This window comes from Loxodonta africana, chromosome 3 (genome assembly GCF_030014295.1).
Source record: "Loxodonta africana isolate mLoxAfr1 chromosome 3, mLoxAfr1.hap2, whole genome shotgun sequence".
Classification (NCBI taxonomy): domain Eukaryota; kingdom Metazoa; phylum Chordata; class Mammalia; order Proboscidea; family Elephantidae; genus Loxodonta; species Loxodonta africana.
The window spans coordinates 187,804,540-187,817,794 of record NC_087344.1 but is presented as its reverse complement, the minus strand read 5'-3'; the positions used below and the strand labels follow the sequence as shown (position 1 = coordinate 187,817,794).

General features: G+C 57.8%; 1 protein-coding gene across 1 annotated transcript; it reads right to left on the bottom strand.

Annotated features, from left to right (window-relative positions):
• Positions 1–384: 384 nt before the first annotated feature.
• Positions 385–9,712, bottom strand: EFNA3 (ephrin A3). Its single transcript, XM_064282664.1, has 4 exons — positions 9,585–9,712; positions 2,976–3,289; positions 2,502–2,567; positions 385–2,317 (listed from the first exon to the last, which is right to left on the bottom strand). Exons 1-4 carry the CDS (start codon positions 9,710–9,712, stop codon positions 1,890–1,892), a joined length of 936 nt encoding a protein of 311 aa, XP_064138734.1. The 3' UTR covers positions 385–1,889.
• Positions 9,713–13,255: the final 3,543 nt, after the last annotated feature.

Sequence of the window (13,255 nt, the reverse complement as noted above, 5' to 3'; positions counted from 1 at the left end):
GGAGCAGCTGATGAATTCGAACTGCTGAACTTTTGGTTAGCAGCCATAGCTCTTAGCCACTGTGCCACCAAGGCTCCAAATAAAAAAAATATAGCAGGGGTTATTAACCATTTCTGTGCTATGGACCCCTTTGGCCATCTGGTGAAGTCCACAGACCCTTTCTCAGATTAATGATTTTAAATGAATAGAACAAAATCATAAAGGATTAAAGAAGAAACCAATTATGTTAAAATACAGATATCAAACCATTTCAGTTTTTTTTGTATAGTAATATATGTTTCTTTATTAACACATTAAAAACAAAGAAGGTCCAACAGCTACTACTATAATTTAAAGGACGTTTCAAGGCCTCTTCCACACCTACAATACAGTATGAAAACATCTGTGATTTCTGTTGGTTACAAAGTCACAGGTAATGCCAATAACTTTTGTAGCTTGTTGCCCGAGTACCGAAGAGAATGCTAAATTTCAGTTAGAGGCGAGTGAAAATATGTACTTTTTTTTTTCCTGTCTAGGCCCACAAACTCCTTGAATTCCGTAAGAGTCCAGTTAAGAACTTCTGATCGCAAGATGGAAAGGCAAGAGAAGGAGAAAACCATCATTGGTTGAGCCTTATATTCCCTATGTCATTTCATCCTTAATTTAATTTAATCCTGAGAGATATGTAACCCAGTTTTACTGGTGGGCTATCTGAGGCTCAGGGAAGTGAAATGATTTGCCTGTAGTCACTTGGGCCCAGCTCTGAAGTCCCTGGCCCTCCCTCCACACAGAGCTGCCTCCCTTAAAGGGCCAAGCCACAGAACAATGCCCCAGGGTTCCCCCCACACAGATACCTGGGCCCTGCGACCTGTGACCTGTGGGGTTCAACCAGTGTAGTAGGAGATGGATGGTCTCTTGAAATCACACACACTCAGTTATTTTTATCTTCAGTTTATTTTTTTAGACTAAGAGCAGAGTATGAAAGTCACAGCCAAAGCACTTGAAAAAGGCCCAGGAGGACGGGTGTGGACCACACTGGGTGGGCAGGACAGGGTCCTGGGATTGGGTCCGGCTCAGGGCTGGAGGGGAGGGGTCATTGTTGTCTCATGGTCTCCAAAAGTGTCTGTGCGTTGCATAGGTCCTGTCTTCACAGAAGACAAAAGAGGGGCCAGGGGGACCCCCAGGGGGGCCTAGCCTGGTGGGGAAGGGGTCTGAAGCTCGAAGGAGAAGTCAAGGAAGGTCAGGAGGTTAAGGAAGGAGAGGGATTCTGTCTGTACATTATATATATATATAGAGTCTGTACATGCCTGCCTGGTACCCCAATGCCCACCCCTTGCTACCCTCGCCCACTGCCTGCTCCCAGGGGTGTCTACTTGTAAACCTGGATTCAATCCAAACCACAATCCTTGGGGTGGGAGGGGGGAGGAGGACGTGCTTATTGCTGTAAACAGGGGAAGGGGGCAGCGGGCAGTGCTACCCCCTTGCCCATCTAGTCCCCTCCCCATGTTCTGCCCCTGGAGGAGAGAGATGGGGTGCCTCCCACAGTGCGATTTGTTCTCTCTGGGGCATATTTGTTTCTCTGGGAGGACGAAGGGGGCGGGCACCAGGGAGCAGGGAAAAGTACCAGGGGGTAGGGAGTCCTGAGCACTGCCCTTTATGGTCCCCCAATTTGGTACTAAACATTACCAGAGCCACAAGGCCACCTGGGACCTGTGGCTGTCCCTGCACCTGGTCCACTACTGTGCCTGCCTGGGGGGAAAGAGGGAGCAGGCACAGATTTATGGTGCAGACCCCACTTCTGGCCATCAGAGATGGGAGTCCAGGCCCCACGGCTTCCCTTGAAGAGACCAAAGGCTCCCTGCTCCTTTCCAGCCCTGCCTCATCTCTCCCTGCCCAGGGAGGGGGCAGAGCTAGGAGGCCAAGAGTGTCATGAGGAAGAAGGCGATGCCCACGGCCAGGGGCAGGTGTTCCCGCTTAGGACTGGTCCCGCTGATGCTCTTCTCAAGCTTGGGCACCTGGGGGTTCTCGCCCTCAAAGTCCTCTGTGGACAAATGGATAGACAGACTGGTGAGGACCGGGCCGTGCAACAGAGCGGGGCACGCGGCAGCGGCAGCGGCAGCAGCAGTGGAGCTGGGGATGGGACCAACCAAGGGGGCAGGGAGGATCGATGCCGGCAGGATAAAGCATGCGAGGTGAGCAGGCACCAGGGAGGGGGCTGCGGTTCTAGCAGTGGCCACCAGAGGGCGCTGCGCAGACTCACCCAGCACGTTGATCTTCACATTAGGGCCCATGGTGAACTGGGGGAGAGTGGGGACCGGCTTCTCCCCGGAGTGCGATGCTGCGGGGTGGGGTGCGGGTAGGGAGAGAGGAGGGGAGAGTCAGGGCCAGGATCCCTCCCTCTGCTAACGCTGGGGAGCGAACCCCCTCGCTTGTGCCCTCCACCCTCGCCCCCAGGAAGCCAGGGGAGCCCCAAAGCAGGGGAGCCAAGGATGAGGGCGCAGCTGGCAGCCGGTTATACTCACTGGAGGCACAACAGACGAACACCTTCATCCTCAGACACTTCCAGTGCAGGTTGTGGGTGGGCGTGGCTGGGGAGGAGACGGGGCCTGAGTCTCGGTCTCTCAATTCGCGCCCCGTGCCCTCACTCAGAAACTCTCTTCACCCTCTCCAAACTGCCCCTCTTTCTACCCTTTGAGCATTGATGACTATGGCTCCGCCCTTCGGTCCTAGAAGCCCCCTTGGAATGTCCTAGAAGCCCCTTCGGAATGTCCCACACAGAAAAAAAATGACTCTACGGCCCAAACTTGGAACTACTCCCCAAACTCCTCTCTCAGCCTTCCGGCCCTGTTTGAGCTGAAACTCTGAGACCCCCAATGCCCGCGCCTCCCGCGGGGTATGACTCAGAGACACAGCCGCCAGGTGTCCCCGCGTCCGAGGCCCCGCCCCCAGGTGACACTGGCCCTCAGCCCCGCCCCGCCGGCCGGGCCGCCACTCACAGATGTAGTAGTACTCGTGGCCGGCATGGAACTCATAGCCCAGCGAGAAGGCGCTGTAGCGCTGGAACTTCTCCGAGAACTTGATAGGGCTGTGGGGGGCGTGCGGTCGGTTGCACTCCCAACGCTTGAAGCCTTGGCTGGCGTTGCAGGTGCGGTAGCCGGCCCGGCTCACCATATACAGCACGTACTGCTCCGGCCCGCCTCCGGGGCCCGGCCCCGCCCCGGGGCCCACCCCTGAGCTGTTGTAGTGCGGGCAGTAAATATCCAGGTAATCGTTCACGTTCACCTGCACGGTGTAGCCCTCTCGCCGCAGGCTGAGGGGGGAAAAGGAAGCGGGTCAGAGCGAAGAAACCCCAAAGGCAGCCAGCGTTCCACTTCGCCACTCCGCAGACCTTCCCCTGGATCCCCAGAGCCTCCTGACATTTCCTCCGAGCCTCCTCTCTTCTCAGCCCCCGGCTTTGTCCCCAGGGCCCTAGTGCCCCCAGTTCCGGCTCTAGCCTTCCGTGCCCTCTCCTTCTTGTTCTGTCCTTCCCCTGGCTGCCACCAGAGGGTAGCAAAGGCGCAGGGAAGCCCGGCCCTGTCACCAAAAGGAAAAGAGGCGGGAGGACAGAGGAAGGGAACGTGTGCTTTGGTTACCACAGAAACGGCGCAGGCCCCAGCGACTCCCAGACCCAGGCCCGGATTTCCTCCGTCCCTAAGCCAACCCCCATAATTCACCGGCAGGGCGGAGGAATAGAAGGGATAGAAGGGAAGGGCGAGAGTGGGAGCGATTCCTTTCGAGAGCGGGCACTCTCCCATCTGCTCTCGCACCATGCTTCTTTACTGCTGCCAGTCCATTCCGAAGGCCAGTCCGACAGGACCTGCCCTCACATACGCACGGATGGCTGTTTCATGCATATACACGCATAAGTTCCATGGCACACACACAAATATGCTCACCACCCACTCATAGGCGGCATACACATAGAAAAGCTAGACTGGATGTGTCCTGGGCTTGCATGCTGTATTGGTTGACCCCCAGCTGCCTCAGATTCTCTCCCTGCCCTCCAAACTGCCCCTCTTGGGCAGTTTCCTTCAGTTGCTCCTCCTACCCTTTGGACATTGATCACTATGGCTCCGCCCATCGGTCCTGGCAGCCCTTTTGGAATGTCCTAGAAGCCCCTTCAGAATGTCCCTCACAGAAACACTGACTCTATGGCCCAAACTTGGACTGTCCCCCAAACCTGTTTCTCAGCCTCCCTGCCATGTCGGAGCTGAAACCCTGAGGCCACCAGTCGGGCACGCTGCATCCTGGGGTATCACTCAAAGACACACACATACTGGCACATGCTGTCTCTACGGTATCCCTGACATCTGTACCTTCAGTACCACAAGCATCCACTGACCTCCACCCTGAGACCATGGACAATGAGGTCTCCAATAACCTGAACACAACCAATCAGCGAACTAAGGAACTCAATACTAAGGCTCCAAAGGCATCATGCCAACTGGATGAAACTTCTGCCTCGTTATACCCCTCCCTCTTCAACCTGGGCACCACTGGCCCGCCCTATGAGGCTAGGCAGATGAGTGGGCATAGTGCCCAGACAAGATGGCCGTGCCTCTTACTTCCCTGATCCTACATGGAACAGAGAAGTGGATGTTGAGTCCCCAGCAAGCCCCCCTGCCTCACTAGACACCATCAAAGTGTTGGTTTTACCCTCTTGATAGTGGGTCCTGAATGATGTGGGTACAGGAGAAATATCTGAATAGAGAAAGGAACTCAGAGAAGTGGGCAGGGGTTTTCCCTAATTTCTCTAGGGTAGAAATGCACACATCTTGGCAGTGATAGTGAAGGGGGGTGTCATGGACACAGGAAAGTATGGAGGTACTTGGCAAAATGTCAAGCCACTGGGGTCCCTAGTCCCTGGGAACTCCCTGAGGGGAGGGACTGGCTCTCCATGTCACCAGGTACCTCCCAGCTCCACAAACAGTAATTAGGTCCATTAGGGAAAGGAGCTTGGAGGCTCCTGCTTGGGGTGGGGCCTTGAGGATCCCTCTCTACCTTACCCTACTTCTCTGGCCTTGCCTGTGCCACCCCCTCCCCAAATACCTCTTTCCAGGCCTGGTGGTGAGACAGACAGGTGTGAGCTGGCTTTTGGGCACACCAGTAAGAATGGGCACAGCTTCCTTGAGTCATCAGGAATGCCATCAGCCCCACTTGGTTCCCATGGGAGTGATGGGTCACTCAGGCCCCTCCCTGGCCCTGGCACTCAGGTGGGCAGGAGTCTGGGCCTGGGGCACTGGGAGCAGGAAAACAGGTTAGACCAGGCCTGGCTCCCAGCCACCACCCCAGGCCTGCCTCTCCATGCTGAACCCCATAGTCTCCTATTCCTCTCCTCAGACTTTGGGGTGGGGGCCGCCAGTAGTCGGGTGCCAGGCCTGAAGCAGCTGCACAGCCACACTGGGGCCTCTGTCCTTGAGCCTCGCCCAGATTTCCAGTTCCACTCCAAAGCAGTCCCTCCCTCCTGCACCACCCGGTTGCCCCTATAACACACTCCATTCCAGCAGGAAATAAATTGACTCCAGAGATATTCCTACAGGTACCTCAGTTTCCTCAATGGGGTGAGGACTAGCCTTATAAAAAGGTTGCGGGTGACCACAAGTGAAGGGAAGTCACCTCTTACTCATTTCTGTGCTGGATGGCAGTAACAGGCCTGAAATGCGCCCCCCCCACCCCCGCCACACACACACCAAAGCTAGGTGTGTGGTTCATGGGATGGCTGTGCCTAGTCGGTATCTGGCAGACAAGTGGCAGAGGGGCTGGTACTGCAATTCTTGGGAGACCGGGATGTCTGCTGGCTTAGGCACTTTAATTCAATCTGTCATTCTCTCGCCCAGGCAGTGAAGAGGGAGGTGCCGCTAGGCCTGGTCGAAGTTCGCCAGCTAACTCCGCCTCCAGAGCCACACCTCCCCAACCTAGAGCCGCACCCGCCGGGGAGGGGTTGGGATCTGGGGACTGGGGTGTGCCCTGCCCCTTGAAACAATTCTCTATTCTTCTCTACTCCATCCCCCTACTAGCCTCCCACCTCTCTCTCAGAAAGACGAGTGTCGACATACCCCACCTGGCGGGGGTGCCCCTTCACTCCGTTATGTCAGTTTCTCCCGGCTCGAACCGCCCCGGGGGCGCAGCCCTACCCCTCCCCTTCACTTCTGCGCCCCGCCTCAGAGCGCCAGGTCCCACTCAGCCCTGAGTGCACCGGAGGCGGGGGAGAGGGAAGGAGAGAGCCTCTCCCCTTAGGACAATTAGGGGCAGGTAAACAGGGTGTCTAACTAGACCAGGGAGTGCGGAAAGGACCCTAGGGGCCTTGAACTTGTTAAATCCGCGCCCTTGCCCCAGACGCCGGGATACAGAGCAAAGGGAGCTGGAGAAGGAATGGAAAGACCGGACCCCTGTTCTCCTCCCCTCTAGCGCGCGCCCCCGAGGTAGCGCGCCGCCCGCTCCACCAGGCGAGGCCGGACCACGTGTGCGCGGCGTGGAGTCCGCGCGCTGGGGCTGCGGGGGTGGCGGGGTGAGAGCGCTCCCGGGAACCGCGTGCCCACTGACATCCCCCCGCGCCCCTCGGCCGCCCTTGGCTGCGGCGACCCCGCGGGCCAGGTCCTGCCATCCTGGGTCCGTGCGCCGGGCTTCCCGCCCGTGGGGGAAAAGCAGCGCGCCCGACACCCCCGCCCCTCCTTCCTGCGACAGAGGCGGCAGCGGCGGCGGCGAAGGTTTATTGATCTGCAGCAGCGGAGAGGAGCGAGAGACCCGCCAAAAGCGAGACACATAGAGACGAAGAGAAATATAGAGACCAGGACGGGAGATTCACAGAGACCAGAGTCACAGAGAGGGGAAAGGGAGTGGGACGCAGAGAGGGGTGGGGGAGCCAAAAACCCAGAGACGGAGGGAAGGGAATGACAACTGAGAGACACTAGGAGAAAGGGACAGACGTAGAGGCAGACCCAGAGAGGCCCACTCACGGCGGAGACGGTGAGAGAGAGGAAAAAGGAGAGAATCAGGGACAGAGATGGGGTACAGGGCAGAGACTCTGTGACCGGGAGAAAACAGACAGGGAGAGACCAATAGGGACACAGCAAAGCCTCAATAAATTTTTGTTGAATGAATGTATGAATGAAAGAGATCAGCAACAGGGACATTTCAGAGATAAAGAGACAGGAAGAGAGACAGCTAGAGAGAGATGTTCTTGAGGCTTCTTGAGAGAGGGGCGAATAGCAACACCCTCACTCAGTTCTGCAAAGAAATGAAGCACCGGCGATGGGGCATATATTTGGCCTTTGGCCAGCTCCCCCCAGCTTCAGTTCCTGGCACTGGGACCCCTTGACCTAACACTCTCCTGTATCCTACCAGTTCAGTGTCCTCATCCCTAGTCCCTGGGTCAGGCTAGAGGCAGGTCTCACCTATTCCAGGGGACCAAATGGAGGGGTTGAGTGGGGGACAGGGGACGAGGTCGCGGCCGCTGTGCAGGGCACTGCCCCCAGGTCTGTCAAAGAAGGCCGTTGCACGTGTCCCACTAGTACCCTCCCACGTGACCCCAGGAGGCGGGGTCGCGAGACCCTCCCCACGTGACCCCAAGGGGCAGAGACCCTCCGCACGTGACGGGGGGTGGGAGCCAGAAGCCCTGCTCACGTGACCGGGGGGGAGGGGGCGCGGGAGCCTGTGGCTCTGCCGGGCCCCGCCCCCAGCTCCCCGGCCCTCTCCACTCCCGGCTCCGGAGCACGTCGCTCTCACGATTTATGGGGCCGCGGCTGCCGCAGTGAGGGAGCCGGGGAGCCCGGGCGCAGCGGCAACAAAGGCCGGGAAAGCTAGGCGGGGGCGGCGGCGGCCTCCCAGTCCGCTGCGCGCCCCCTCCTACCTCTGCCGGTCCAAGCAGGCTGGGGAGTGGGGAGGGCAGAATGGAGACTCACGGCACCCGGGCTCCCCCACCCCCTCCTGGGGCTTTCACCTGCGCCCAGGTGTCTGAGGGGGAGGGGAACCTGATCAACTCCCCCCAAGGCCATCCCGCATCCCCCTGGCTCCTTTTTCCCTGAGAACACCGGGGGTACCCCGAGGGTGGCTGGGAACCCGGAGCCCCTCACCTGCGCGCTCTCGACTCCCCGCCAGATTCTAGCGGGGCGGGGGCGGGCGTGTGAGTCTGGGGGAGAGGTAGGAGCCAGAGAGAGCAGGGGAGTAATCCCCAGCGCCCCCCGGAGTGTTCCAAGTCCCACTGGGTTGGGGGGAGGGACCGCATCCCCGCCCCCGAGGTTTCCATGGGAAGCAAGAGGGGGGCGTCGTTGGCTCATCCCCACCCCCAGTCTGACACTCCGGGCGCGAGGAAGGAGAGAGGGGGAGGCGCGGAGCCCCAAACAACAAAGAGCGAAGCAACCAGCGGCAGCCCCTCCCCCGGGAGGTTGGGGGTCGCGGCTGCCCGGCCCTCCCGGCCCCCTCCCCTGGGGCCTTGCCATTTGTTCCTGACTCGTCCCCGGGGTGGGGAGCCAGAGGCAGTGCCGCCGCCGCCGCCCGGGCAGGTGTGACAGTGACCCCCGTGTCCCCAGGGAACCCCCCCAAGACACAGACACACACGGAGGCTGCCGGGGTGATACACTCGGCGGCTCGGTGGGGAGGAGAAGACAAGGGCAGGGAAGATTGATCAGAATGAGAAACCGGCCCGGCAGCCGGCACCGGCCGCCGAGCCACACACCCCGGGAAACCACACGGCTGCCCTGACACCCGCCCAGACCGCGGCGGCGCCGACAGCCACCCCAACCCAGACGCGGCCGGCCACCTGGACACCCACAGCAGCCCCCTCCCCGACCTGCCGTCCGCTCCCACCCCCAGACCATCGCCGACGCAGACACACAAATCACACACTCAGACACACACGCGCACTGACAGCCGCGCACGCCCGCTCACACTTGGAGCCGCACGCCGTCCCCAGCCCGGGCGTGTGTGACACGCCGACAGCTCCTTGCCTCCTTCCCTATCGCCAGTATCCCACGTTCCCATCCTAACCAAGCGGCACTCCCAGGGACCCCCAACTCGGAGACCCAGCGTCAGCTCACCCCAATCTGGCGCAGCCACACAACCAGGGCACCGGTTCGCCTTCGTTCTGGGGGAGGTGCTCGGTCGTACTCCCTGCCTCAGCTCTGGATCCCACTTTTAAGAGCAGGAGCCCTAGACAAAACCCCTTGACACTTTCTCCACTGAAAACAGGTCAGACCTGGGCCCCCCAACTGCGGAGGCCTATCCCCAGTACACTGGCACTCCCAAACACCCCCGGCTGAAAAGGTTGAAGATGGGGAAGGGATGTGGACCGGGGTATGACATTCCAGAGGCGGGTGTGAAGAGAAGCCGCGGTGGGGTCGGGGGGATCCCAGAGCCCTCTCCCAGCACAGCCCGAGCCCTCCTTACTATACGCCAACAGCCTCGAATTTCATAGACGCCCACAGAGTGCATTCCCTTTTGCCTCGCCTCCCAGCCTCCAGTGTGGTCTCCCAGGACTCCCACCCCGGGTTCCTCCAGGACTTCCTGGGCCCACTGGCTTCCCCTCTCAGAGACACGGGACGCGCGGGTTCCCTGGGCCCCCGACTCACTGCTGGTTGGAGCTGTTCCAGTACACCGCATGCCGGTTTCCCAGAGCCCCCCCGGGCCCCTGGGCCAGCAGCGGCAGCAGCGGCACGGGCACGAGCAGCAGCAGCAGCAGCAGCGGAGCCGCCGCCATCCCCGGAGCCGCCGCCGCCGCCGCCCCCCGACTGAGCCCCGCGCTCCCGGCTTCTCTGCTTCCCAGCTCCCTGCTGCCGCCGCCGCCAGCCCCCAGACCTAGGCCACGCCCCCAGTCCTCCCCTCCACCCGCCCGGGCGCGCCCCCGAAGCCCCGCCCCTGGCGCGCTCCCGCCCAGGCCCCGCCTCGCCCGAGGCAGGAGCGCGCGGCGCGTGGGAGGAGGGGCTGGTGCTGCTCCCTCGGGGACGAGCCGGCGCTCTCCTCTCCTGTCTCTCCTCGGTTCAGTTTGCTACCGCCGGCCCTGAGCCTTCTCCCCAGTCTGGAGTTCCCAGGAGAAGGGTTAGGAAGCCCACGGTAGGGGTCTCGTGTGAGCATATTCATCTCTGGAATGGTGTGAAGGAGGAGACTTGAGAAGAAGCTGGAAGTCCAGGATCTCTCAATAAGTAGGTCTAGACCCCCCTCCTTTCTGAACAATCTGGCCCTCCACGTCCCCTCTTCCCAGGTGTATGAGGAGTCAGGTGTGCACAGGAGGGTGGCAAAGATGCCCGCAGCTGGCACCAAGGACCTGACAGCTGATGACCTGAAGTCCCCAGGAGGGCATGAGACTTGTTTTGCTTGCAGGTGGGGTGGAGGAGCTCAGCCCCCAAGAATGTCAATACCTGGGACTGGAAGGGCCTTTGGCAGTCCAGGGCCCAAGGCAGAGGAGGCGGCCAAGGAAAGAGTTAGCTAGAGCAAACCAGTCTTTCCTGGAACAGCCATAAAGGCTTCTTCACTCACTCCCAAGCAGGGCCCCCTCCCAGTCCAGCCAATTGTGTCCCCAGGCATTCTCCCTCCTACTCTCTTAGATGCTGCACCGAGGGCAAAGGGCAGAGCACCTTGGGTTCCAGCTCTCACCACAGTTGTCTTCACAGTGAAACCAAGCACAGGAAAAAGGAACAGACACCCAGAGGCAGAAATCATAGAACCATAGGCACTTGACTGCAGACATACAGACACACAGATAGCACACACACACAGGCAGAGGCACAACCAGACAAATAGAGATCCGTAGAAACACAGGCACTTAGACACACAGAGACATACGAGCACACATCCAGACGTACATATTCACAATGACTCTCACAAACCAACCCACAAGCACCCCTTGACACAACCACACAGTTCTTCTGAACCTTCCTCCCCTCTTCTCTCTTCTTTTTCTAGAAAGTAGAAGTTGCATGAAAGGGACTCAGAACCCAGACCTAGGGAGTATCTACCCCTTTTCTCTTTTGGAGAGGCCTCGTCTAGGAGTGACCAGGCAGAACCAGGCCTCAGACTGGGCTCTCAGAACCCAAGGCAACCACCTGTGCCCAGGGAGATGCACAGGATGCTATCTTGCTTCTTTTCTTCAGGAGAGAGGACACACAGGCACCCTCCATCTGCCTATCCCTGGCAAGACAGGGGTCCTGACCACAAGTCGGCCACAGGTGCCAGGTTTGGGGGAAGGGCAGTGCCATCCACAATAGGCTCCGTGCCTAGCTGCTGCCAAGCGAGAGCAGCTCTGTCCTCCCCAGGCTCCCCTCTGCCCCAGGAGATCTCTTCCTTCTCAGGAGCCAGAAAATAAATTAGGCCCCTAGGGAGGAGTGGGGGACTTTGCAAACAGCTCTCCCTCCCCCTAGACTCCTCAGCTCTAGGGAGATTTGTGTCACCCAAGGATGCTAACCTACCTACTCTAGGTGCCACAGATGGCAGCCTCTCCATACTCCCTGCTCTGTAAGGACAGGCTCCTCTCTGTAGCGCCCATAGTTAGCAGAAAGGCTGCCCACACCCAGAGCCAGTGGAAGCTTCCTCTTTGGTCTAGAACTTGAATTCCATTTTAGAAGACTTAAATCCCCATTTATAGAATCTGAGTCCTGCTTGAGGATTTGGGCCCTTGTCTACAGGACCCACATACTTCTCCTTAGGATCCAGTACCCCCACCCCACCCTCCAATAATAACTGAGCCCTTCTCTCTAGAATCTGGAGCCTTACCTATAGGGTTGAAGAAGCTCTCAATGGGGTCTAAGCCTCTGGTTTCCAAGTTCTGAGACACTGTAGGGCCTAAGCCTCTGTCTGTGGGATCTGGTGCTCTCTACCTGGGCCTCTGTCCACAGGGCTGCTGGCTGATTTGGGCCTTCCTGTGAATTAGAAAAAGCATCCTTTTATGCAGACCCAGCCCCTAGGGTGCATCTCTTGGCAAGTGGTGTCTTTGTGTAAAAACAAAGGTGCTGCTTCCTTCAGTGAGAGGTGGCCCTATGTCTTTCCCCATCTTGGTGAGGGAGCTTGGGCTGATGTCAGCATCTACTGGCCCTTGGCTGGCTCCTTTGTGCTATCCACAAACTGCAGCTGTATCTCTCTAGGCCATGTGCTTCCAGCTATAATGCCTAGGCCTGTTTATAGGCCTCTATTCATGGGGTCTGGGCCTCTCTAGGAACTGGGTCTCTGTGGGTAAGACCTGGACCACTGTCCACATGCCTAGGACGTGATCTGTGCCATGGAAGGACTCCACTGATGGGGTCTAGACCCCGTCTGTAACTGTGACTCACACTGTTCCTGACTGAGACCCACAGTAAGATGTACATTTTGCATTGCATCCCAGCATAAACACACACATTCACATATATCACTGAAACAGAAGTTTCATGAAACAGTGTTTACCCTTACTATAGATGATTCACTTTGATGTTTGGTTCTATTCTTAAAATTAAAACAAAATAACATAGAAAGCTCTTTGAGACCCATGAAATTGATTTCTTGATTTCACTCTTCTCCCACAGGTGCTTCTGAAGAAAGACCTGATGATCTACATCTGAAAAATCAACCACTGGAGCTCTGTGGAGCACTGTTCCCCACCCTGACACTCTTGGGGTTGCCATGAGTCGGAATCGACTCAGCGGCAACTGGTTCTGGTAATGGGTTATGTCATGGATTAAGTGGTGTCCCCCCAAATATCTGTAGACTTGGCTAGGCCATGATTCCCAGTATTGTGTGATTAGCCACCATTTTGTCATCTGATGTGGTTTTCCTACATATTGTCAATTCTATCTCTATGATGTTAATAAGGTGGGATTAGCAGCAGTTATGTTGATAAGGCAGGACTCAATCTAGGGATTGGGTTGTGTCTTGAGCCAATCTGTTGAGATATAAAAGAAAGAAGCCAGCAGAGAGACAGGGGAACCTCATACCACCTAGAAGCAAGATCCAGGAGAATCACACTCCTTTGGACCCGAGGGTCCTGCACTGAGAAGCTCCTAGTCCAGGGGAAGGTTGATGACAAAGACCTTCCTCCAGAGCTGACAGAGAAAGGCTTCTCCTGGAGCTGATGCCCTGAATTTGGACTTGTAGCCTACTAGACAGTGAAAGAATAAACTTCTGTTTCTTAAAGCCATCCACTTGTGGTATTTCTGCTACAGCAGCACTAGATGACTAAGACAGGTCACAACCTGTATTTTGAAACACTGGTGTCTAAGGCTTTGGCCTTGATCTCCTCTCGATAGGGTGAAGGCTTCTGTCAGGGCTGGGGTTC